Genomic DNA, 25,081 nt, shown 5'->3' with positions numbered 1-25,081 from the left:
CAATTATCTACTCTAAAATTAAATTAATGAAAGAGGCAAAACATTTCACTTCAACCACAACAAATTTCAAATCATATCAAACTATTTAACCTACTCTTAGGCTTCGTTTGGGAAGGCTTTCTTACTGCTTTCTAAAATAATTTTTTAGTACAAAATTTTTTTAAATTAAAAATTTTTGAACTAAAAATTTATTTTAGAAAACAACAAAAAAAATTATTTCAACCGAAGACTTAGGCTTTGTTTGGGACTGCTTTCTTCCTGCTTCTTAAAGCGAGTTTCTAGTACAAAATTTTAAATTTTTTAACTAGAAAGCCGCTTTCAGAAGCAGTAAGAAAATCGTCTCAAACGAAGCCTTAAGCTTCATTTGAGACAACATTATTATTGCTTCTCAAAATAGCTTTATAATAAAAAGTTACTTTAAGAAGCAATAAAAAAGCCATCCCAAATGAAGTCTTAAACTTCATTTGAGATGGATTTATTGTTGCATCTTAAATCAGCTTTTTGATATAAAAATTAAATTTTTTATACTAAAAAATTATTTTAAAAAGCAATAAAAACTAGCCCATTAACATCCCATTATATGAGACTTTATTTTACAACCACCATCATTATCTCTCAAATAAAAACTCTCCTATACCACCAAGCCTTGACCAACATGTTCTCTTGAGCAAAAGTATCAAATACAACCAAACAAAATGTCTTGATTTATTTATTTATTTATCAACTCTTCTTATTCCTTTTTCATACTGGAAATGCTAGAATTCTACAATCTCAATCAGAAAAAAATGGTAAGAACCGAAATTATTAGGTGAGGTGAATTAAAATAACAACCAATGATTAAAATTTTCCAACATCAAAAGCAAATTTTCAAAAACCTCGGAATAGCTATTCCAGTTTCAATACAATAATAGAAGGACAGCAAATTTTCTCCTTTAACAGACAACACAGTATGTGAATTACTACTCTGCTTCTAGTTTCATTGATGTCAATTTTCTTGAGGACCTCACAGTTACTAGGATAAGTTTCAAGAAATACCAGAAGGATCGGCATTTTGAATAATCCATGGATGCTCAAGTAGCTTGTGGAGTGGAAGACGCTGCGAGGAGTCTTTGACGAGCATCTGAGCAAGAAAGATGATTGTTGCTTAGACGAACCCACGAAAAATTTGCGTCGGAATATTATGATCAAATTCATGAAAGAATGGGCATCATTGGTTTAGATTTGAACTGAGATTAGTGCAAAATTTGAATATTATCTATAGCGCTAATCTGAGCATAAAGTGAAGAGCAATGAGGTTCATTCTAACACAAATTCCATCAATATATCTATTAACACTATCTTTCTTTTTTTTTTTCAATGAACAGGCATTAAAAAGAAAAAGAAGAAAAGAGAAAGAGAAGAGAAAAGAGATAGAATAGATAGTTGAGTATCTACCTTACTTATCAAGTCCTTTGAAGCCGAAGACACGATGGGATTTGAAGGAAACTTCAGATCAACTTCGACGATTCTGTATCCATATTAAAGCACATTGGATTAGCAAAACCAAAAGCATGCTGAAACTACACGAGATATTTTTTAATTAATATCCCATTGGTAGGACAAATTGTTCCATACAGTTCACTTTGGAAACTTGAATGCAACTAAAACCAACATGAAGACGTGCTGAGTAGGTAAAGCAAGTTATAATTATTTTACTTTTTGAGCACGATAATATATATCTTTAAACTTGAAGAGGAGCAAAACGAAGATCAAGCTAACCTTCTGTATGTATCTGAGTGTTCCTTGGCCTCAAATGGCGGTACACCATAGAGGAATTCAAAGCATAGCACACCCAAGCTCCAAATGTCTACACTAGCATCATGCTCTACACTTTCAACTGCATTAAAAAAAAAATCTAGCTTTAACAATTTAATGGTGCAATAGAAAATATGTGCAAAATAACAAAGGAGTTGTTCGTTTGCAAGTATATAGAATAGGGGTATTTCAAATACAATGCAAATGAAATATCATGCATTTGACATACTCAAATTTGTTTTGGTTGGTTATAAAATAAACTCAGGTCATTTTTTTGTATTTGATTGAAAGTAAAATGAATCTAAATTACAAAAATAAATCTAGGGCATGTAGGGATGAGACAATGATAGGGATGGCTTCATGCAAGAAGAACCAAAGGTCGCCGGGATGGCATCCGTCATTTGCGAAGTGCCTAAGGACGGAGTTGGAAGTGAAAGTCACGGAAATGGCTTCTTCTCTCAAAACAAATTAAATGTTGGGCACGTGGGGGGAGTTGAAGTCGAAGGATGCAGGGATGAGGAGTGGAATGGCTTCAGTGAGGTCGCAAGGAGAGTCAAAGGTCCTGAAAAGACAAATGTCATGCTGACGAGCGAACGATAAATTTAGAATTCACTCAATTCGAACAAATTCCAATTTCATAAAAAATGAGTTATTTGAGGTATTCTAAATTCCTTAGAGAAATGCTTTGGATTTGTTTTACTCCCAACCAAACACTTGAAAACTTAAAGCCCCAACATTTCGAATGCAATACACTACTAATATTTGCAACAAAACAATCCCTAGTAAAAGTTAAAGAAATGAAATAAAATCTGAAAATTAAAATACTTTGAGCCTTTATTTCATTTATTTTTTCATTTCCTTTCACTCAAATCCCAACATCCAAACACAGCCTAAGAGAGGGAGAATGAATGGGAATTGGTAATTACCCATTTCAGGTGGAAGGTAATCCAAAGTGCCACACATTGTCTTCCTGCGATTAAATGTGTGAACTGACCACCCAAAATCTGCAATTTTTACTTCGCCCTATCCAAAAGAAAACCAACAACATAAACCTGATGCATTTGCAAAAATGTTGGAAAAGAAATTTAAGATCAAAGCAAAAGAACCTGTGTTCCCAGAAGAAGATTCTCAGGTTTGATATCTCGGTGAATGACATGCTTTCCATGCAGGTAGATTAGAGCTCGAGCCAATGATGCAATATACTGGATCAACATAACTTAAGAAATTTTTAGCATAAATTCAAGTTCAGAAACGCAATGGTCTAATGGTGGCGAACAAAATCATAAATTTCACATAAGTGCTTACCGTGGCTGCTCGCTTCTCACTGAAATATTTGCACTTCTGCAATTCTTTATAAAGCTCTCCTTTTGCAGCATGCTCTAATATCAAATAAACTCTTGTCTGCAGTACAACATGAGGATTAGAATGAAGTTGAGATATTTTTTCAAACATTCAAACTAACTCATATTCCTTTTTAGTTAGTGTGAACCTGATCATAGAAGTACCCATATAACCGCAATATATTTGTATGTCTGAGATGACTCTGGATTTCTACTTCCCTTCGGAGCTGATGCTCCACCTGGGATTGCTTTAGCTGGCTCTTGAAAAGAACTTTTATTGCCACTATGTGATTACTCTACAATGAATATCGGAAAGTTAAGAATTTTGAAATAGCAGTCCAACAAAGAAAATTCATCATAGTCCATTCATGCAATAAGAAAATCTATAATACTAGATATGCAGTTTGCTGAAGTTATTAGCAGGCATACCTTCTTTTCTCTGGCCAAAAAGACATGACCAAATTTTCCTCTTCCTAGTGGCTTTCCAATTTCAAAATCACTAAGAGTCCATCTCTTCTCCATAGTTACTTGAAACTTTTGAAGGACACTATCAACTATGCATTAAAAAAAAATAAAAGGTTGGTCATTCTTCAAATAGGCGAAAGATTTCATATTTCAGAGCTTGCTGTGCACAAAAAAGGAGGAATGGATGTAGGAATGATGAACCTAAATGAAGCGATATTGAGGGAGAGACTTATAAATTCTGAAGAAAAACGACAGCGTATGCCAGTGATATTGTCCTCGCAAAGGAAGACAAGGGGGAAAATAAAGTTTTGATGAACATGATAATAGCCAATAGTCCATGGTTCCAAACATTCTAAGAAATTATCCACATGAGGTACGCAAACTGTTATCCTAGAATTATATTGAACAAGGCCACCTGCATCCCAATAATATAAGTCTATCAACACAACCTAAACACATAAAGCAACATCAAAATCTGAGGAAAAAAAAAACTAGTTCAAAACAAGATGAATCAGCAATATAGGCAAACTTAGTTGTCTAGCTTGCATTTAAATCAACTAAAAGGTAGCTAAGGCTGAATAATAATTAAGATTTCAACATTAAACATAATAAGCATAGACTGAAACGAACTTCTTGAAAAAATTTAAAGATTTTGCCCAAGAGTCGTGAAATAAACTTGAACGATTGCCCATGTTGATATTTACTATCATGATGAATACAAGTAGCACAAAATCATGAAAATTTGAACTTTGAGAATGGCTTAGGGATGTTAAGGATTCTGTGAGGACTAAGATAGTTATACAAAAATGTATCATTCATATGGTTTACTGGAATCGATTGTGTCTGATAGAGATGTCTGATTTCTTAGTCATTTTTGGAGAAGATTGCTATTTAACAAACACCATGCTCAAGTTTATCTGGGTTTATCACCTACAAAATGATGGTCAAACGAAAGTCATCAATCGTTCATTGGGAAATTTATTGCGATGTTCGGTTGGTGAACTTGTCAAGTCTTAGAACCTGAAACTTAATAAGGTTGAATTTGGCTTCATTCTATTCCAAGTAGGCTATGGTTTTATGCCTCAAGGTTAGATGGACTTTCTTCTGATGCCATATTCGCGTCAGCAAGATGGCTCAGCCTTTGAGTTAATTGCCAACTTACAGCAAATTCATCATAATATAGTTAAAAAGTTACATTATCCATGGCATTTTATAAAGTCGTCATTGATAAATCTTGCCGACAAGTTGAATTCAAAGTTGGAGATCTTCTTTGGGCGGTGTTGACAAAAAGTCATTTTCCAGCTCATGTGTACAACAAGCTAGCTGCTCGTAAAAGCGAACCACTGGAAGTTCTGGAGAAAATTAATTATAAAGCATATCGGGTGCAACTTCCTTCGCACATTCACATCGCTGTGTCTACGATGTTAAGTGCCTTATTTCGTATGTTGTTTCTAATAAGAATTCTTCAGCGTTGAATTCAAGTCCAAAACTTTTCGAGCCCTGAGAAGATGATGTGGTGATATAGGGGCAAAAACTACACATATTTAAGGTCGCAGAGACTTTGTCTGAGGGGATCTTTTTTCTTTTCATAAGCTCTATGTATAGAGGCTACGTGCACATAACTTCAAAGGCTTCCATGTTGAAATCATTTAGATGATTTCTATTTGTTCTTACTTCATATTGGAAGACATGTAATTACAGTAAAATTATTCTTGGTTAAAATTTGTTTAAATCTTCTTCAGCTATATTTGTAGAAAGAATATCATATTTTTTTATGGTTCATCTTTGTATTTTTATTCACATTTTTTTTATTTACAATATTTGATGGCTCCATCATAATGTTTTATGCATATCCTTTAAGGCTACCTAACTCACCAGCACACTTTCAGGTTAATTTGTATACTTTAAAATATCCACTTGTCACAGTTTGCATACATCAGAAACCTCAATTTCAAATTATTTTATTAAAGCTCTAATTTGGTTGCCACTTAAGTGACACGATAAAATCCCCCTAAACATTGCTTATCTATAAGTTTTCATGCATTAGAAACCTTAAATTCAAATTAGTTTATTAAAGCCCTAATTTGGTGTGCACTTAAGTGACCCAAAAAAATTGTCACTCACACTTAAGCGTAAAAGACAAGCATTACTTATTTTAATCCAAGGGCTTAAGTGCAACAAAGCTATACAGACCTTCACCTAACTTATTGTCTTATTTCAGCTTATTTTTTCTAGGCTTATCTTTTTCATTTCATGATTCAAAGAGCATGAGCTTAAACTAGAAACCAAGCTAATAATTTCTTATCTGAGTTATATTTTCTACCAACCAAACAATTTCTAACCCTCATTAAAGTATTAGCCTAATTTAATCCCAACCAAATAGGCGCAAAGTTTTAAAAATAACCTGAGGTAAATTGCATTGGATCCAAATCTGTCCGTAGCAATACCAAAACCCTACTTGCAAGACGTGTAAGGTTCCAACAGAGTAGTAAATAGTTAGAGGAACAGAGAGAGAGAGGAAGAGTTCTAGAAAGAAAATTTTCGAAAATTTTATTGCCAACACAAAATACCCAAAACGATCATATGTGTGAAAAATGACCCTTTGATCCTATTTTTTATGCTACAAGGGAAGTAACACCTTGACCTCACAAAAAATGAATAAAACATATATGATAAGATAATTATAAATAGGCAGACTGAATACAAAGACTATATTGCCCTCGGGGCTACAATCATGACTCAGCTCATACTAAGGGTACAATAGGAAACTCCAAGAAATAAAAGAAAATACATAAATATCTAAAAATATAAACTCTGAATCGTGGCAGTCGATCTGCGCTGTCTCCGGCGATACACATGCTTGAATCTCTGATCGATGTCTGCATCACAGACATTATGGTCATAGCTTTAATAAGCATACGTGGATATGATGGTCACGAATTGAATGGGTACACATGGAAAGCTCCTCAGGCAAGTGGCTAGGACAATTCGCCAATTGGGTAGGTGAGATTGCAGGCCTTTAGAAGATAATTTTGACTTGTTGATGAAGTTGCTAGCTCTTGCAGGCATGGGCGAGGAGTTCTGATTGACTATGCAAGTGGACACTCAATAACTAATTAGTCTTAGGCAAGTGGCCCCAGGTTTGGGCGAGTGGCCTCTTAAATCGAGGTGAATAACTCCTCATATTTAAGTGAGTGCCCCTCGAGGTAGGCAAGTGGCTTCTAAGGCTTGGGCGAGCGGCCCCTCAAGCTTGGGCAACTGACTCCCAGGCTTAGTCAAGTGCACCTTGTCTCTTGAATAGTCCACCTTGCATCATTTCTCACCTCAAGCCTAGTTGGCCTTGATTGAACCATTTGGATACATTTGGATATACAAACTGCAACTAATATTATAATGCCAAAACACTACCACAACTAGCTTTGTCTAATCATATCCCAGTAATTAACAGATAATCTACATAGTAATTATTTAGCATGCATGTATACTGCTTTTATGATGATCATTGTGTCTGGAACAAGAGGACAAGAAACTTGAAGTTTACGGATTCCTCCTTGCACCCGGAAACATCAAGCAAGCATGAATTCCTTATTAAATTACATATTTCATTTCATTGCAACTAAAAAAGACATTCTATAATTATTCTTTTACCATCTTTTTCCTCTCCCATGACCTCCTATTTTATAGGGATGTCAATTTTTTACACGACCCGAAACACGACCCGAACCCGACTCGGAAAAATCCGGGTTCGGGTTGACCCAGCAACCCGAAATTGACTCGAAAATGACACGAAAACTCATATTTGACCCAAAAACCCGAGATTGACCCATTTTTTACCCGATTTTGACCCGAAAATCGAATATTGACCCGATTTTGACCCGAAAATTAGAAATTTTAGGTCAACTTTGGGTCATTCGGGTTCGGGTCTAGAAACCTGACCTGTTTTTAAAAGCGGGTCGGGTTCGGGTTGACCCAAACAGTGCCGGGTCAGTTCCGGGTTCGACCTGAACCCAACCCGCTGACCCGAATTGACACCCCTACTATTTTATATATTCCATGTTCTTCAACAGGCAAAAGAGGAAGTAAGCGTCGGCGATTGAAGCGGGTTTAAAAATAGGTCGTGCGGGTCGCTACGGTTGGGGACAGGGGTAGCCGTGTTGGCGGCTGATCGATGAAACAAATATGAGAAGGGAAATATATCCATAAAATGAGATGGACCAATAAAATATCACAGCCAGGCGACGAGACCTAACAGCGAGTAAGAAAAAAAAATAGAAAGATCCAGCTGATAGATCAGATAGATCCAGCAAGTAAATATCAATATTATCAGGAGAGTGAGAGAGAGAGAACAAATTGAGCTTCTTACCATGAAGGTGAATAAGTTTATCGGTGACATCTCCGGTGATGGCTGTTGCAATGGCCGATTGACGGGTCTGGGGAAGACGACACATGTTACAGAGCGACGACGAATGTAAGATGTGTGAAATCAGAAATGAGGGGCATACCGCCATGTAGGGCTAGGGGTGCAACGGAGTAAATCCGATCGGCGAATCTAGGCTCGTGCTCGACTCGATAACAGCCTCCATGAGTTGAGCTTATCGAGCTTGTGGGTCGAGCTCGAACATTATTTAGAGCTTGATGGTTTATCGAGCTCGAGTTTAAATAGCCCACCACTCAACTCGCGAGCTCCTCGAGCTGCATAGCCAGGAAGAAAATGAAATCACAGAGCTATGTTGCCGGTTGGAAAATGAAACTCGGAGTTTCAAGTGGGATGCGAGATGCGACCTCAGGACGGAGCAGGACCTCAGAATGACGGGACCTCGGGACTGCGAGACCTCGATACGAAGTGCATCATCAAAATAGCAGGACGACGGGATGGCACCTCGGGAAGGAACTAAAGCATTCGAGCGGGACGAGGAGCTGGATGAGGATGAAGGCTCGTGAGCTGCTAGACGAGCCGCTCGACGTGAGACGAGTCGAGCTCGAGCTCATCTTTTGAGCTCGACTCAAGTTCGAGCTCAATATTTGACAGTCAAGTTTGACTAGAACACCCCTTGACTCGAGCTCGACTTGACTCGTTTGCACCCCTACGTAGGGCTCCACACAAGGGTTGGATTATATAACTTGTTTATAATTGTTAAAGAGCTCATCTTGATCTTGGAGCTTTGGCAAATAAAATTTTGGAGTTTTGAATATGTGATGTGTATCTGAATTTATTTTAATTAATCTAAATATTAAAAAAATTATTGTTTGTTTAAGTAATCAAATAAGTGTAGCTCATCTTTATCTGTTAGTTAGAATTTTTGACTATCAGCTAAGAGATTTTGAGTTTGAGTCTTGCATATATGATATGTGTGTGAATTTGCCTTAATTAGCTTAACCGTCTAAAAAAAAAATCAAATAAGTTTAAATAATTTTGGAAATACTCGGTTGTTACATAAATAAACATGAATAGTTATGTATTCAATTAGTTTATATTTATGAATAATATCAATTAAAGCTCGTGAATAAGCACGATAAGAAGCTCATTAAAAAGCTTGATTAAATCTTTATTTTATTATAATGAATTATTCTTCCACGTTTTGAAAAGTGGACCGGACCGACCGGTTCGACTGGTTCAACTGTGAATCGATCTGAAGGCCAGTCCGGTTCACCCTTAAAAACCGGGTGTGCATCAAACCGGCCAGAACCGATTTCAACCGTCGGTTCAACCGGGAACCGGTGAACCAGTCCCGGTTTTCTAAAACCGGCCAGTCCAATTTTTTTTAAATAATTAAATAAATTATTTAATATTAAATAAATGATAAACTTAATCATTTAATATAAATATTATATATTAAAACTCTTAAATAAATATTACATAATATGATTTTATAATTACTTGCAACTTTCTCACATGGCTTAACAAGGTCTCATATGAGCTCCTATCATGTGCAAAAGCAAAAAAGTATATAAACTATGCAAATATTATTATTTATTACGTCATCCGGTTCGACCCTGATTCGACCGATCGAACCGTGAACCGTGAACCTCTCCTTCGTCCGGTTCGTTGTCCGGTCTAGTTTTCACAACCTTGTTATTCTTATTAAATAAAAAATTAATTATATTAATAATGTTATACTATTTCAATATAATGAATTTCATCAAAAATAAGAGGTATTAAAGTGTTTCTAAACAAGCTTGTTTATAAAAAGAATCATTTCATGAGCTTGTTTGTTCATGAGCGGGCTCGTTTGATAGATCGAAAACACTCCTTATACATGTTCACAAATCAGCTCTAGGCGATTGTTTATTAGTAGGCTCAATAAAGCTTGTTTGTTTAAAGCTCGATAAGCATAAATGAACCGAATATGAATCAAACACATATTGTCTAACCTTTTTTATCTACAATCGATAAACTTTGATGATTTTCATCCATGTCACTATATACTTACTTTTTTTAATTGAGGGTATTATCTCAATTCTATTAACTATAAAAGATAATTATAAGTAGACAAATGGTCAAAATACGACTCAAAGAAGTGCAAATGAATCGAAGATGAGGTGAAGCAAAAACTATGTAATACTTAAAATATGATATATAAAATTAAACAAAGTATGACTTCCAAAAATTGGACTCAAAATAACAAAAAAATCGTCTCAAACAAATAAACGCAATCAACAATGAAGATTATCATCCTCGATGTCCATATAGGTTGTCCAAGAGGATGCATAAGGAGCTTGTATCCAAAAAAGGTGAACACTTCATTCATCATCATTTAGTCATCCCACCAACAAACAAATAGAAAATATCATTGAATGAGGTGTTTAATTTCCTAAAATTTCTTCCACATCCCAAATTTAAAATTAACACCTCTCTTGATTTTAAGGCAAATGGTGGTGTGGCTCTCAATGTTGTTTCCAAATCTTCTCTCACTTACCCTTCAGCTAGCAGACTGATCTTTTACATATCTTAAGGGGATAGTGGAGGATATGCTAGTTAAGATTGATAAATTCATCTTCCATGTGGACTTTAATATTTTAGATATGGAGGAGAACATGAAGATACCTATCATTTTGGGAAGACATGTTCTTGCTACTGGTAGTGCCATGATCGATGCCATGAGGGAGTAATGACTTTGAGAGTCTAGGATCAGGAGGTGACCATTAATATCTAAAAGTCAATGAAATTCCCTAGAGACCAAAATAAGGATTGTCTTAGAGTGGACTTGGTATAAGCTTGTATGGAGGAGTGTGTGGAGGATCTATTGATTGATACTATGTTGGAGATTTATTGGAGTGATGATGATATTAGTGAAAGGGATGGAGAGTATGTTTAAATGATTAGTGAATCCCCTAGGTTATGTAGGGAGAAGTTTGAAGTGTTGGATACTTCGTCCCTAGGTAGATGATTGAAATCATCTGTTGAGGAGGCACCTAATTTAGCGTTGAAAGCCTTGCCTTCCCATCTTAAGTACACCTTCAGGAGAGAAATCAACTTTTCCTATTTTGTATATAATGTTGGAGTTGTGTTAGGTTAAATGAAAACTAAGTAATTTCATGCCATATTTTATACTAGCAGAACTTTGAATGCAACCCAATGTAATTACCCTACAATTGAAAAAGAGCTACTAACTATTATCTTTACCTTTGACAAATTCATATCATATTTGATTGATATTAAGGCTCTTGTGTACATTGACAACTATGCTCTCAAATATCGTATGACAATTAAAAAAAAAAAAACACCAAGCTTAGATTAGTAAGGTGGATTCTTTTGTTACAAGAGTTTAATATAAAAATCCTTGATATGAAGGGTATTGAGAACCAGATGGTTGATCATCTGTCTGAGTTAGAGCTGAAAGAGTCTGCATGTCATGAGTGTGACATAAATAAATTCTTTCTAGATTAACATCTATTTTCATTGCATTCTGTTGAACTGCCTTGGTATGCTGATATAGTGATGAGGACATCCGACAATGGAGAGTTTATAAGAGAAGAGACCGGAGATCTACGGCCATGATTACACCACTTTATTTCTGAGCTATTATTTGTTGAAGCTCCCAAGACTAATAATGCTCAGGCAGTGATAAAGTTTTTGAAAAAAAAAATTAAGATTTGGAATGTCTAGAGTTCTTATTAATGATAGAGGGAGTCACTTCTATAATAAAAGTGTGGAAGCGTTAATATCAAAATGTAGCATTTAACATAGTGTTGATATTATTTATCATTATCGCGGTCTCCGAAAGGATGCTGCAAGCGGGGGTCATAATGCAAAGAATACGATCGCACTATCCCGTGGAACAAAACAGTCGAAGGCCTTTACACTCTACGCAAACAGACTAATAGGAAAGCAGATGATATCATACATATGATTAATCATAGAAGATAATGTCTTTCATCTACACACTTCAATGGGTAATAGTATATATGACCCAATAATCACAAGATTTTTCCTATTCAATACATCAAGTTGAATGGGGTTTTATTTGATGTGGGTATCGGCCTTCCACAAGCGCAAGCCCCTGTGGTTAATTACATCTTCGGTCTCGACCTAAGAATACTCTCGATTAAGGATGCTATATTATTTCCTTCGGGGTTTGGCGCATAAGAGGATATCTAGGCTCTCCTAATCCAAAGGAAGATAAGTTCAATCAGGTTATTTAGTCATACACGGATCACACAAGAACTCAGCTGGTCGAAAGAGAAATCAGAAGAGAAGTCAACTCATACCCACACGCGTGAGAGAAAGATGAAAGCGATGTCATCTGTGTAACGCAAATGGGTGGGATTTAGAACTTCTAAAGAGTAGAGAGCTTACACACCAATAAGGCATGCAACAGTGCACCAATACCATCAGCCTTTGATCCTACATCTATAAAGGACGTATTGTGCACCAAGTATTAACATTCATGACCTAACTAATGCAAGACACCACGAGGTGACTTATAAATTAAATCCCACTAGGGATCTAAATAGGCACAACCTAGATTTGCCACCATGCTTGGAAATGGGTACTAGCGAAACTCCACCTAATGTATTAAATCTATGAAATTTGGACTTTTGCAAATACAGAAGTGGTGGGAGGCTTAGAAAAAGAAATGAGCATCGAACCCAACCATGAATGATATTATGCTGTTCAAAATAAACTCTCTCTCTATATTACAAAAATAAAAAACTTATATGTTTTGACTCAAGGTTATGTATGCATGAGTATGGCCAATCAGAACTGATCGATAGTCACTGTGAAGTGAACAAAACTTGAAATATTAAATGAGTTTAAAAAGGTGACCCACAAGGGATCATGCATTAAATTTTGAAAAGTTTGTTAATTTTAGATCCTTGGTTCATTTTTATCTTGATTAAGCAAATTTTAATTTTTGTAGAAAGTGTAACATCCTAAAGAGCCTAACGATGACTCCGTCCGAACCACCCCAAAGCAAAACAAGTTGAAAAATCTAAGAAAAAGCAAGTAGTTCTAATTTGCAATCATAATAAACACATTAATCATCAAATAATAAATAATAGTTAAAGGCCATGAATGCAGCTGAGTTCTGCAATACACCCCAATAAAATACAAAAAGAATGTAGATGAGTTATACCATATATACAACTCAGTCTAAATCTATACAAAAATGAATTGGTGTGTGGATTCTTCATCGAACTTCACACATTTGGCCTCCTGTCTTCTAAAATTCCCACACACCTACACAGCTTTCCGAACTAAAATTACATTTGAAAAATAAAAATTATATAACCACCCTACAAAACAGAGGACAACGCAGTTATAATAAACATCACCTATATCATTCATCCAGAATCCTAGTCCTTAGGGTCACATTCCCAAGGGCTTAACATTCCTCGTAATATCTGTTAATGAGCTTATTTATAATTATGATTGCAGCATTTTTTATTTGCCTTTTGGGAATGTGGTCACTTGTAGAAGATGATTCTATAAATCATCTAACCACTTTAGGGCAAGTGACCACTCATCAATTCACAAAAAAAAAAGAAAGCAACCATAAAATGATCCAAGCTAGAAACACATCACCACATCATCACAAATGCATAGTGAAAAAGAGAGAAATTATAAAATGTTATCTTAGCTACACCCTACCCTAGGATGCCTATGAAAGTCAAAACTTAGTGTACTTAACTACCCCAAATTAGGTGTTAAGTTCAAGTTACAAGGTCAAGTTCTTGTTCAATTTATTAACCCTCAAATTTATCTTTTAAGTGCTTATACATTTAAGGTGAATTAATTAGCACTTAGTTTTAGGATTTAAAATTCTAATTATTAATTTATTAAGAGCCCAAGGATATGGGCCCTAACATAAATAAAGGTTATAAAGAATTGAGGGGCAAATGGCCCATTCTCAATTCTGCTCATAATTAAGGCTGAAATATTTATGAGGTGACAAGGGTCAGTTAATCCTTTTTTAGTAATCTAAGACTCAAAGTAAGACTAGTAGGTGACACATTAAGATGGGTCTATTGTCCACCATAAAAAAAAGAAAAATCTTAAGCTTCATATATCTAAGGTAAATTTATTTTAAAGATTGACATGAGAATAGAAAGACTCATTACCCATAAATATGTATAGATTATACCCGACTTAAAGTTTAACACTTGGGTGATTAAGAAGTTGGTTTAGGTTCCTAAAGGTAACTTTAAATTTCTAAACGAGACAATTTATGTAGATCTTTAGACATTTCTCTCTTAATGCGCAAGGTATGTGGCGTTGTCACAATGGGCACAAGAACAAAAGCTTCCTTATGACATGTAGTCCGCAGCTCGAGATAGTCCAACCTATATACCTTATGTGTGTTAAGGGAAAATGTACAAAGATGAACATAAATCTGACACAGGTTGAGACACTAAGGTATAGTTTGAAGTTCATTAGCTCCAACAGATTCATTTGTGTGCTCAGGGTTAGGGGTTTTTTAATTTAAGTTTAAGTTTTGGCATCTTAGTATTTTATTAAGCATTGGAGAGTTTGCGGAGGGAAGTTTTTATAGCTTTATTTTAGTTATGCCTTAATTAGCATGGATTCTTATTCATATTTAAGTTAGAAGTTTGTAAGGGGGAAATTTTATGGGTTTACTTTAATTTTTCCTTAATTAAGGTAGATTTCATTCATGATAAAGTTAAGGGTTGTGAGAATGCATTTTATGTTTAATGATTTCATTTGATTGGTTATAATTTTTAGAGTTGTAGTTTGATTAGAAAGTTTTAATGGTTTAATGAATTTATATGAGTTCATTTAAAGGTTAACATATTTGTTACATCTTATTAGTCATTTCAATGATTAAAGTTTGAGTTTGATCTATATTTTTTATTCTTTAGATTGAATATAATGGAGATTACAAAGTTTAGTTTGTTGGTTATTTATTATTACTTATTTAAATTAAGTGATAATTATCCTTATTAAACTATGGTCATGAGGTTTATTTCACCCTCTTGGGACTAAGTTAATAGCCTTGTAAGCCCGAGTTACCAGATAATTATCTTGTTATTATTAAGTTTTATGTTTGTTACTTAGTAAATTTTAGTGGGTGATTAGCATTATGGTTGATTCATTACAAATTTTAAGATTGATTATAAGTTCATTAGATATATTTTGTTGGTTGGTTCATGACTTTTAAGAGTTCTTTATGTGATTATTGTTGGAGCAAAAGAACTTCAAGTAGACGGTGTTATACTAAGCTTAAGATAACAAAAACTAAACCTATCATTTCCAAGGAAATCCAGCATACAATGCTGTTGACCTGTGATTAAAACAAAAAAAAATCGGATCAAATCTCACCTGCTCTGCCCCGCACGTCGTCGCACGTTTGCGACCTCTTCCCACGTCGCATGTCACTCTCACGTCGCACGACTTCGTGTCATTAAAATGAGAGCGAAGGGCCTCATTCTCAAGCGGCCCGATCCCTCGCTCTCTGATTCCCGCTTTCACGCCCGTTCTCTCCCTATCTCTCTCGTTGCCTCTCCTACTCCTTCGTGGCTATCCGACTTCGCTCGATTCTATGATTGCCCTTCCCTGTCGAATCGAAAGTCACGAAAGTTTGATAGGGAGCAATCGCGGGATCCTCACGCTCCTTCGGCTACCTCCGTGATTGTGCGACTCCGCTCCTCCTCGTTGTTGTCTGGCTTCGTGATCTCACAGGAGCTGCCCGACCTCGCTTCTCCGGCGACGTTCCCTACCTGTCGGATCGAAGGTTACGATAGTTTGATCGGAAGTGGCCACGGGAGCTCACCATGAAGGCAACTTTCTCCCTCTCCGATCTCCCTCGTGCTATCCGACTTTGCTCTATCCGACGACATTCCTTTCCTATGGGATCGGAAGGAAGAACGGGAGCTCGTTGCCCGTGAGGTTAACTTTCTCCCCTTGCATGCACTACTTTGGCCAAATCCCGTTAGTCCGCCGAACCAGAGGGGGGAGAGAGAGTGACACCTACGACGAGGTAGGTGAGCGACCCCTCGGCCCCCAAAACCCTGTCATCGGTGTGTTCGACGAGCCGGCAAACCACCTATGCACGCCTTTATTGAGCGTGGTAGGAGGTAACCCGATGCAACGCACATGACGAGGCCAGGTAAGCCTGGTGCACGCTTTTCTTAGTGTGGTCAGGACAACTCTTAAGTACCCGTACGCAGCTCTGTACCTGCGGGGAAACAACTGCTCTTTTCTTGTAACAGGTACCGTCAAAGACCCCATGCACTCCTTTATTGTACGTGGTGGGAAGAAATATCACGGCCGCGGTGTCCTCGAAAGAGGGCACCTACCATGCACGCATTTATTGTGCGTGGTGGGAAAGGCCCAGTTTTATGTAGTTTTCCCCTAAACGGGGGAGACACCGGGAGGCTGCCGAAATTTTGGGTGAAATATTACTACACTCGGACCTGTTTTGAACTCAAAGAGGACAAGAGCAAGAACCTGGACTCAAATGAGAAAGAATAGTGGACTTGAATCAGAACAAAAATCTAAATGATTTCTAAAGTTCAATTTCAAATAAAATAAAATCAAAATGGGGCCAAATTCAAATCAATTTAGACATATAATTAAACTTGCAAGGACTTGCAAATTTAAACCAAACATATGGCAAGAGGACTTGAACTTGTACTTTGAACTCGAATCGAATTGAACACTTGGACTTGATTTGGACCAAATGACATTAACTTGAGGCTTGATTTGAAATAAATGATCAATAAAGAATTTCAAGATGTTAAAAGAATCTTTCAATGCAAATGATAATTGGAAGAAATCATTCAAGCCTCATGCAAGCAAATAATGATGCTTGTGCTTTAACATGGAATCTCTCTTATGCAATGATCATCTCATTTGGAATGAAATGTTGAAAGATATGATATCAAACTCATCACGCGTATGGTAAATCATCTCTGAAGACAAAGAGTTGCAAATTTCTCCTATACGCTATTGGGATCCCCTGCCATAAGCAACACTGCCTGTTGATTGAGATGGCAATACTAGAGACCAATAATGGAGGTTCCTCCCCTACAAGCAAGTGCAATCATTAGACCACCTGAGATTGGTGAAAGGTAGACATGATGTAGAAACAATGGGTCTTCTACAAACACTTCTAGGAGATCGTAGTGGATACAGCGGTCCCCTGCAAATAAATACTTGTGGGTAACAACAGTATGTGTATTGTAAGTACAATGAACCACTGTTGGCACAAGTACGGATATCACCTACGACAGTGGTGATCAAGATCTTCAAGTATTTTGGGTACAAGGGTAACTCGATGTACGAAAAGAACACCTCCTTAATGAATGGAAGAGATGCTTGAGCAAATTCGAACTAAACTTCTTAGTATTTCAAAGTCTCTTCTTAGTTCTATACTTAAGAAGAAAACAGTTCTGGTGTCCACAAACACGGGAAATAACAAGTCTACTATGCTAAAGAGCTTGAAAAGAGTCCATTTCAAGGCAGTGGCCACAAACTTCAAAGAAACCCTCCCCGATGAATGAGAAAGGGGGAGTCAACATCAAGACCATGTCGCCACCGGATCTGCAACACTTATACAAACAGACAAAAGGTGTCTACAACCTACAACGCCCCCACTGGATCCGCAACACTCATATTAGCGGACAGAAGGCGTGTACATACTCTCAAATGAAAAGTTGTGTACACTCAAATCGCAATTACCTACACAACTATAATTATTTCAATGTACCCCTACACATGCACCATAATTTATATACACATAGGTACACAAAAGGGATAAATACAATCATAATCCGCATGGGCCTCGGCAAGCGTGTTATTGGTACACACGTGATATCTAGGGATGCTGCGTGGGTTAATAAGTGAATTCAAGTTTGAACACGATCCTTATATATGGATCAATAGGAGTCGATAGGGTTCGAACTATCAAGCAAATATACTGTGACGACGATCGGTATATTTGTTTTAATACATTCATATTAGGCCTTCAAGGACCATAATTAAGAGAATTCACTAACAATGACATAAACCCTGCGAAACCCGATCATCTGTCGACAGCTAGACAAAGTCGACAAGATTCAAGCTACAAATGAAAATGCCCCCAAACACCCCGATGATGACCGTGTTGAATGTAAATCTCAACCGGAGGGGTCCATTCCAAATATTTTCAAATGTTTTCCCAAATTCCACAAAAATCCAAAAAAATCTTAAAATCCCAAAATCTAAAAATATTTAAAATTTCAAATTCAACCATCAAATGCTTAAAGTAAAATCCATCCACCCTCCGCAACAGTTTGCCGGGATGGACAAATCAAAATTTACTTCAGCAGCAACCCATGGCTGCCGACAAGGATCCTTCTATCAGGTTGGGTCGACTACCTCCTCTGACTAAGTAGACCAGGGACCACGATGGCCCGGGACAACGGAACCATGGGATCTTGATCGAGTCAAACATCAATTCCCCCACCATCCGCTTTAAGTGTAAGATGGTAAAATTTCTATTTTAAATATCAAATCATCCAAACCCTTCAAATTCTCCAATCCCTATACCCATTGCTGCTACTATATGCCAGATACCACGTATTCTCTATGTATCTGATTGACGACTAGCCTTAATCGAAAGTTATCTCTCGTGATCGAGAGGGATAATTAACTATAGGGGCTTGCGCCTATAGGAAACCAGAACTCAAGTCATAAAGTCCTCGCAAAAATGAGGGCGAAATATCTGGGTAGTGTCTTATCTACTAACCCATATGCCTTCCCAAAATTTACTCCGGAACTTAGTTCGTTAAAACTCCCACGCCAAAGAAAAAGCAAAACAGTCGCGGGCGGAGGCCGGGTAGAATTTTCGGAGCCCACAAATGCTAAGTTGATAGATCTTCCTAAACATGCTAGAGATTGTATCTTATTTCATTTTTTGTATATTTTTCTTTAACATGTTTATGAAAGACATATTTAGAGGCTCAAAATCATTACAAAGCAATTTTTAAAGTTATTTAAATATTTTAAAATCCCGAAGAAAACCTAACGATGCACACTTCATGTGGGAAAATAGTGATGCACATGGCACAAATAGGTGGGCCTATACTGCAGGCCTAAGATGATCATAGCGGTCTCTAGGGCTCACAAAAGGGGACAAGCCTTGGCCCACAAAGCCAATGTTTTGTAAGTGCACTAACCTAAGACTAATTAACTAAACATCCTAGCAGTAATGAGAACTTAACTAACATGAATATCATCCTCTGCATTACAATATCAAACAAATATGAAAGGCTTTTCAGCAAACTTATACATCTTACTTGACACAAATTTGATGCTAAGCAACATATTACCTTACATATAAATGTTAATGAAAGAATGAAGTTCTATCACCTCAATCTTTTGAATTCACTAATACAACAATGCATCAGATGTATTAAGAAATCGTCTCAACCGTATAACACACATGAAGAGTTCTACCAAATTCAGATAGCAAAACAAATCATAAATGTATTGCTTTCATTATCATTAGCATGCATATAATAGAGAAATGCAATCATTTAATCGTACAAGAGAATGATAATAAGAAATCATATATGACACTTGTAATTACTAAAGCTAACAAATAGAACTTGATTGCAAAATTTGCGTGTATATATATGGTGAATCTCAACCTTCTATAAAATTTGCTCATTAATGCATATATCACTTTCCAACACGAATACCCCTCTTTGAATTGTTTCTATACGTGCTTGCAATTAAAATATTGAATAGATGAAGTTACCTAGATAGTTGTAAACCCATTCATCATATGATATCAAAAATGCTTCTAGTTAATCATGAATCATAAAAATTACATGAATAATTCACTAGATGCCATTCATAAGATACAACATCATTTTCTAATGATGAATCACAACAAAAACATAGAACAAGTGAAACTCATACATGAACTTAATCAAAGCTTCTTTGCGTAACTATACATGCTATTAGAGCACCCCTACACATCATAAATATCCTATCTATTCATGAGTCTTGAAATGCAAGCTAATCACAAACATGGTATTTTATTATCTTTGATATACACATGATAGAGGGAATATCACTATCCAACTATGGTGAGTATGAGGATTACAAATTGCATATGGTGTTTGTGATTATTAAACTTGATAAATAAGGTTTGACTGCAAAATCTATATATACATGTGTGTGGCAACTTTCGATTTCTTACTAAATTATTCATCTATGCATGAACTCCCTCCCATCATAAACCAAAATTTATTTAAATGATATATCATTTCTTGCATAAAGGCAATGAATACACATACATCAATCATATCAAAGAAATTTCACTTTCACTAAAATCCTCCATTTCAAAGTTCACATAACCTCTATGTAATGTGATGCATAAAACACTAAGCCTATGAATGCATAAAACATGAAAGCATACTGATATGAGTAAGGACTAACATAGGTGATGGCTACACATAAAGCACATGAGAGCTTGCTAGTGTAGAATTTATACTAATGCATAAAATACATAAAGGCTTACTAACACAGATGAAGCTCAAGCTTGATGTATATGAAAGAAGGAAATAACAAAAAGAGAAAACATAACTATCCTCTTCTCCAAAACTCAAAGTCACCTCCACACAACTATTAATCTTTCATATAGAATATGCAAATATGATATTTGAAGTAAATAGTATGAGTATATGTGTCTCCACTCAAGCCATGAACTCATGATGGCATGGCTTAGAGCATGCTCTTCAACGATTCTATGGAACTAATGAAGTGTAATAGTATTATCATGGGCCTACTCACACTGGATATTCATATGTCATTAAAATTCCAAATATACATATCCGTTGAAGTAGGGGTGTCAAAATCGGGTCACGGATCGGGTTCGGGTCAAACCCGGAACTGACCCGGGATCAAACGGGTCGACCCTAACCCGACCCACGGGTTTCCAGGTTGACCCGGCAACCCGTCGGGTCAACTCGAACCCAACCCGTTTTTCAAACGGGTCAAATCCGTGAACCTGAACCCGACCTGTTTTGAAATCGGGTCGGGTCAAATCCGAAATTTCTGGGTCGGGTTCAGGTCGAATTTTCTTGTTGTGTCAAATATTTACACCCCTACGTTGAAGTGTAAACATGAGAGTTTCTTGAAATTCAATAATGAAATAACTTTGAACATACACTTTACACATATAACCTTCAATTGACAAAACCATTTTAACAAAAGCCCGTATAGGTACATGCATAAACTTCCCCAATCAGTCGTGGAATATAAGGTACATGACTACCTTAACGTAAAGCTCCCATTTATGGAATGATCAAGGCATAAGTGAACATAGGAACCAAACCATAACACATCCTACATCCAAGCTTAAGAAAGGCTTAAATACAATTTATCACAAAACAACTGTAGCAGGAGCGTTCTACATACTATTTATCATCACCACAAATCAACTATTTTCACAGAACTAGGTGGCAAGGAACATATCATTACTTGACCATGAATAAATACAATTCATCGTGAGAAGTTCTGTTAAAAAAGATTTTGGAAGGAATTAGAGCAACCAGTCAACAAAAATAAGTGATTGGGAATATTCATGTTATGTTTCTTAAACAGAAAAATCAGAACTAACTATGTTTTTTAGACTTCATAAGGAATTTATACATTGCTATTTTCTGATTTTTTGGGATTATTATGAGAAAAAAAAAAGGGGGAAGGAGGAGGAACTAAGGAAGAAGAAATAGAGAAAGAAGGAGAAGAAGAAGTAAAGGAGAAGAAGAAGTAAAGGAGAAGAAGAAGAAGAAAGAAGAAGAAGCGGTGGAAGAAGAGGTGGGAGTTACCTGTAGCAAAGGGGACAGCCGGCGGCTAGGGCAAGTCGGCGAAAGTGGGTTCGGGCTCGGCTAGCGTAGAGGAGGCGAGGCCGGGTCGTCGAAGGGGCTTCGGCTTTCTCCTGGGATTCACGAACGGGAGACAGAGAGGGAGGGTAAAATAATTTTTGACTGCTCCTTCATTGCGTTATGATTGTTAACTGTGATTTGACTATACTTTAACTATACTTTTTTATTATGTTTTGACACATTTGGCTTAAAATTTTGTTGATGCGTGTACATTTCACGTGTCAATAATTTATTGGACGTCGGACATATCTCTACGGCCGATGTCCGGACCTAATAATTTTCCATTTGGTATAGCCTAATATTTCATTTAAATTTAAGTAGAATTTCAAAAATTCTTCACATTCGAAATTACGAAATCCTAGATGGCTAAATCTTTAAAAATATTTGTTAATATTCACAAGAAATTCAGTTAAATCCTATATGACGGTTTGGCTATTCTACTCAGGATTTAATAAGGTTGAACATTTTGAGCGGAGTTTCTTCTTTATCGCGCCCATAGAGCTAGAGGATTTCGAAAATCTGGCAAAACAGAGGATTTTAAAAATTCGGGATTTACCATGAAAAGGCATAATTTTTCATCTACCATGGCTTTCATTTTATGTGAGATTTGGTTTTGCATTTTAGACCGTTTGGCTGGATTTCGCCCAAATCCAACCTAAATTCGCTTACCAAACAACCCCTTAGTATGCGGAAAATATCGAGACCAGAGCGAGAGGGAGAGCTTCTAAAGTCGGAATCTCGGGACGGAGGAGGCTTAGAGAGAAATACACGTCGAAGCTCAAAAATGGAAGCCCGCCATTTTTCATTTCTTGTTTCAGTCATTCGAGAATACGTGAATAGGCCTGTACACTGCTCCTTATCTCTACTACGGCCACTGGAGATCGCATACATCAAGCCGAGACTCGAATAAACCGCTGATTTGATTCAATCTGTTTCATTAAACTTCTTGATTTAGAAATTGATTTGAACACATTAGAAAGAAAATAGGACATATCTTAACAATAATTGGGCCGATTTGGCTCATATTTCAGTCTACATCAAACTCAATTTAAATCAGTTCGAGTCGATCCAAGTTCAATTGGTGACGCCAATTTGACTCAAATTGGGTTCGACAATACTCAAGTTAATTAATTTAGCTTAATTGAACGTAATTGGGTCTAATTCATCTCAACTGGGTCTTATCAAGTCAATTTAATGAAATTAAACTTGAACCGACGCAATCAAACATAAATCGACGTCGATTTGAATTGAATTAGGCGTGACAGGGTTCAATTAGCTCACCAAAATGTGCTTGAGGGCAAATCATGATGAAAACAAGGTCAACAATTCTCAAACTACTTGTCAGGCTGAAATTAGTTATAGGGAGATAAAGTAAATTCTAGAAAGATTATGAGCTGAAATAGGAAGCATTGGACATTGAAATTGGATGATGCATTATGGGCTTACAATACTGTATTTTAAATATTAATTAGAATGTCTTCATATCATTTGATTTTCAAAAAAGCCTATCATCTACCTTTGGAGTTAGAGCATAGAACATTTTGGGTGGTAAAAGGATTAAACTAAAATATTAAAGATGTTGAGGAGAAGAGATTAATACAATTGAATGAGTTCGAGGAGTTTAGAAGTGAAGCTTCTGAAAATACTAGGATGTATAAGGAACAAATAAATAAATGTTACGATCGTAAGCTTTTTAGGAAAGAATTTTTCCCTGGATAAGAAGTACTTCTATTTAATTCAAGATTGAAATTATTTCTAAGAAAACTAAAGTCTATGTAGTTGGGACCATTCACTTTTGTTAACATGTCCTTATAGAGCTTTAGAAATTAGGGATATCAAGACCACAAAAATCTTCAAAGTTAATGGTCAAAGTTTGAAACCCTAATTAGAAGATAACATAGACCATTTGAGGGGTATGAGTTGACTCATCATGAATAAGAATTTTGATAGAATCTTGCTGAAGACTGTAAACCTAGCATTGTTTGGGAGGCAACCCACTTCTATTTTGTGATTTAGGTGATCGATCTATATTTGTGTCTTAAGTATGTGTGGAATTTGATCTAGTTATGATTGGTGTGTGCTCATTTGGTGTAGCAATGATACTTGGAAGACTTTTCCTTAGAGTTAAAAGGTGTGTAAAAATTTTATCTCTGGTGCAGCAGCACTGCAAAGTTAGGGGAATTAGTGTCGTAGCACTTAGCTCTCTAAAAAAAAGGGAAATAATTCAGTGCAGCAGCATCGTGGACTTTAGTGCCACAATGCTTGTTCTTTTCCCATCATACCACAATGATGTGTGATCATAGCATCACAGCACTGATTCTCTTCCATAGTACCTCAATGCTGAATGCTACTATTGTGACACTCTGACCGAATGAAGGAGAGGGTCCTAGTCACCCAACCTACCCAGCTCTCACCAATCCAGTTCCAGTCAGTCCAATTTTAGAGCCCCTAGGACCTTAGGAGACCAGGCAATCAACTTGAAGATCAAGTTGCTGGTATGCACACCTATTTTGAGGAAAATAGGCAATTGTAATATGGAATGAGCCACATGATGGACATTTAATAACATTAATATCAATATGTTTTAGAGTTCAATGAAGTGTTGGTTGGAATGTTTAGGAATTGCTCATTATTTTAGAGTCTATATCAACCCTTATTCTCTACAACACCACCCGCAAGCCATACATTTTGCAGCCTGCACCACCTACACCACCTCCACCAACAATAACAGTATATGAGGAAGAGGAGGGGGATTGAGTAGATTGTAGTTGTTTTTTTTTTGTGTTATTTTTGTTGCTATATTTTTATTTTGTTATTTATTTTTAGTTATATTAATGTATTTCATTAGTGTTCATGTATTCTGCCTTATAGTGTAATGCATTATCCAATTCATGTCAAAGCTCTTTACTTCCTACTTAAGCCTAGTAACTGTTTCTTATATTTATTTATTTGCAAATGAGATTATCTAAATTTATTGCTAAAGTTATAAAATATGAATAAATAAAAATTAAAAGAACTCATTAACATCAAGCTGACCACCAGTGGGTTGATGAAAAGGCTAAGAATGCTCATGTGAGTATAATTTTTTGAAGTTTGGGAATAAAAATTTATTATAATAAAACAAATTGTATGGACGAGCTAAT

The 25,081-nt window shown here is 36.3% G+C and overlaps 1 protein-coding gene across 2 annotated transcripts; it reads right to left on the bottom strand.

Annotated features, from left to right (window-relative positions):
* Positions 1–786: 786 nt before the first annotated feature.
* Positions 787–22,055, bottom strand: LOC110095210 (serine/threonine-protein kinase Aurora-1). 2 transcript variants are annotated; one of them, XM_028693597.1, is made up of 10 exons: positions 21,882–22,055; positions 3,801–4,014; positions 3,564–3,688; positions 3,284–3,430; positions 3,100–3,195; positions 2,901–2,996; positions 2,721–2,817; positions 1,759–1,876; positions 1,435–1,507; positions 787–1,120 (listed from the first exon to the last, which is right to left on the bottom strand). In XM_028693597.1, exons 3-10 carry the CDS (start codon positions 3,654–3,656, stop codon positions 1,025–1,027), a joined length of 816 nt encoding a protein of 271 aa, XP_028549430.1. In that variant the 5' UTR covers positions 3,657–3,688; positions 3,801–4,014; positions 21,882–22,055; the 3' UTR covers positions 787–1,024. The 2 variants fall into 2 exon arrangements, with proteins under 2 accessions (XP_028549430.1, XP_020676311.1); XM_020820652.2 differs by lacking the exon at positions 3,801–4,014 and having other exon boundaries at positions 21,882–22,054.
* Between the last annotated feature and the right edge of the window lie 3,026 nt (positions 22,056–25,081).

The sequence above is a fragment of the Dendrobium catenatum genome, unplaced genomic scaffold (genome assembly GCF_001605985.2).
Source record: "Dendrobium catenatum unplaced genomic scaffold, ASM160598v2 fragScaff_scaffold_325, whole genome shotgun sequence".
NCBI lineage: Eukaryota > Viridiplantae > Streptophyta > Magnoliopsida > Asparagales > Orchidaceae > Dendrobium > Dendrobium catenatum.
This window is presented reverse-complemented; position numbering and strand designations above follow the sequence as displayed.

What these genes read in the sequence shown, in the direction of transcription:
- LOC110095210 (XM_028693597.1), bottom strand. Translation starts at nt 3,656, where the DNA reads ATGGAGAAGAGATGGACTCTTAGTGATTTTGAAATTGGAAAGCCACTA. An exon ending in TTTTGGCCAGAGAAAAGAAG is followed by an intron (nt 3,431 to 3,563) that starts GTATGCCTGCTA and finishes TATTCATTGTAG; the next exon opens with AGTAATCACATAGTGGCAAT. An exon ending in ATCTTCTTCTGGGAACACAG is followed by an intron (nt 2,818 to 2,900) that starts GTTCTTTTGCTT and finishes TCTTTTGGATAG; the next exon opens with GGCGAAGTAAAAATTGCAGA.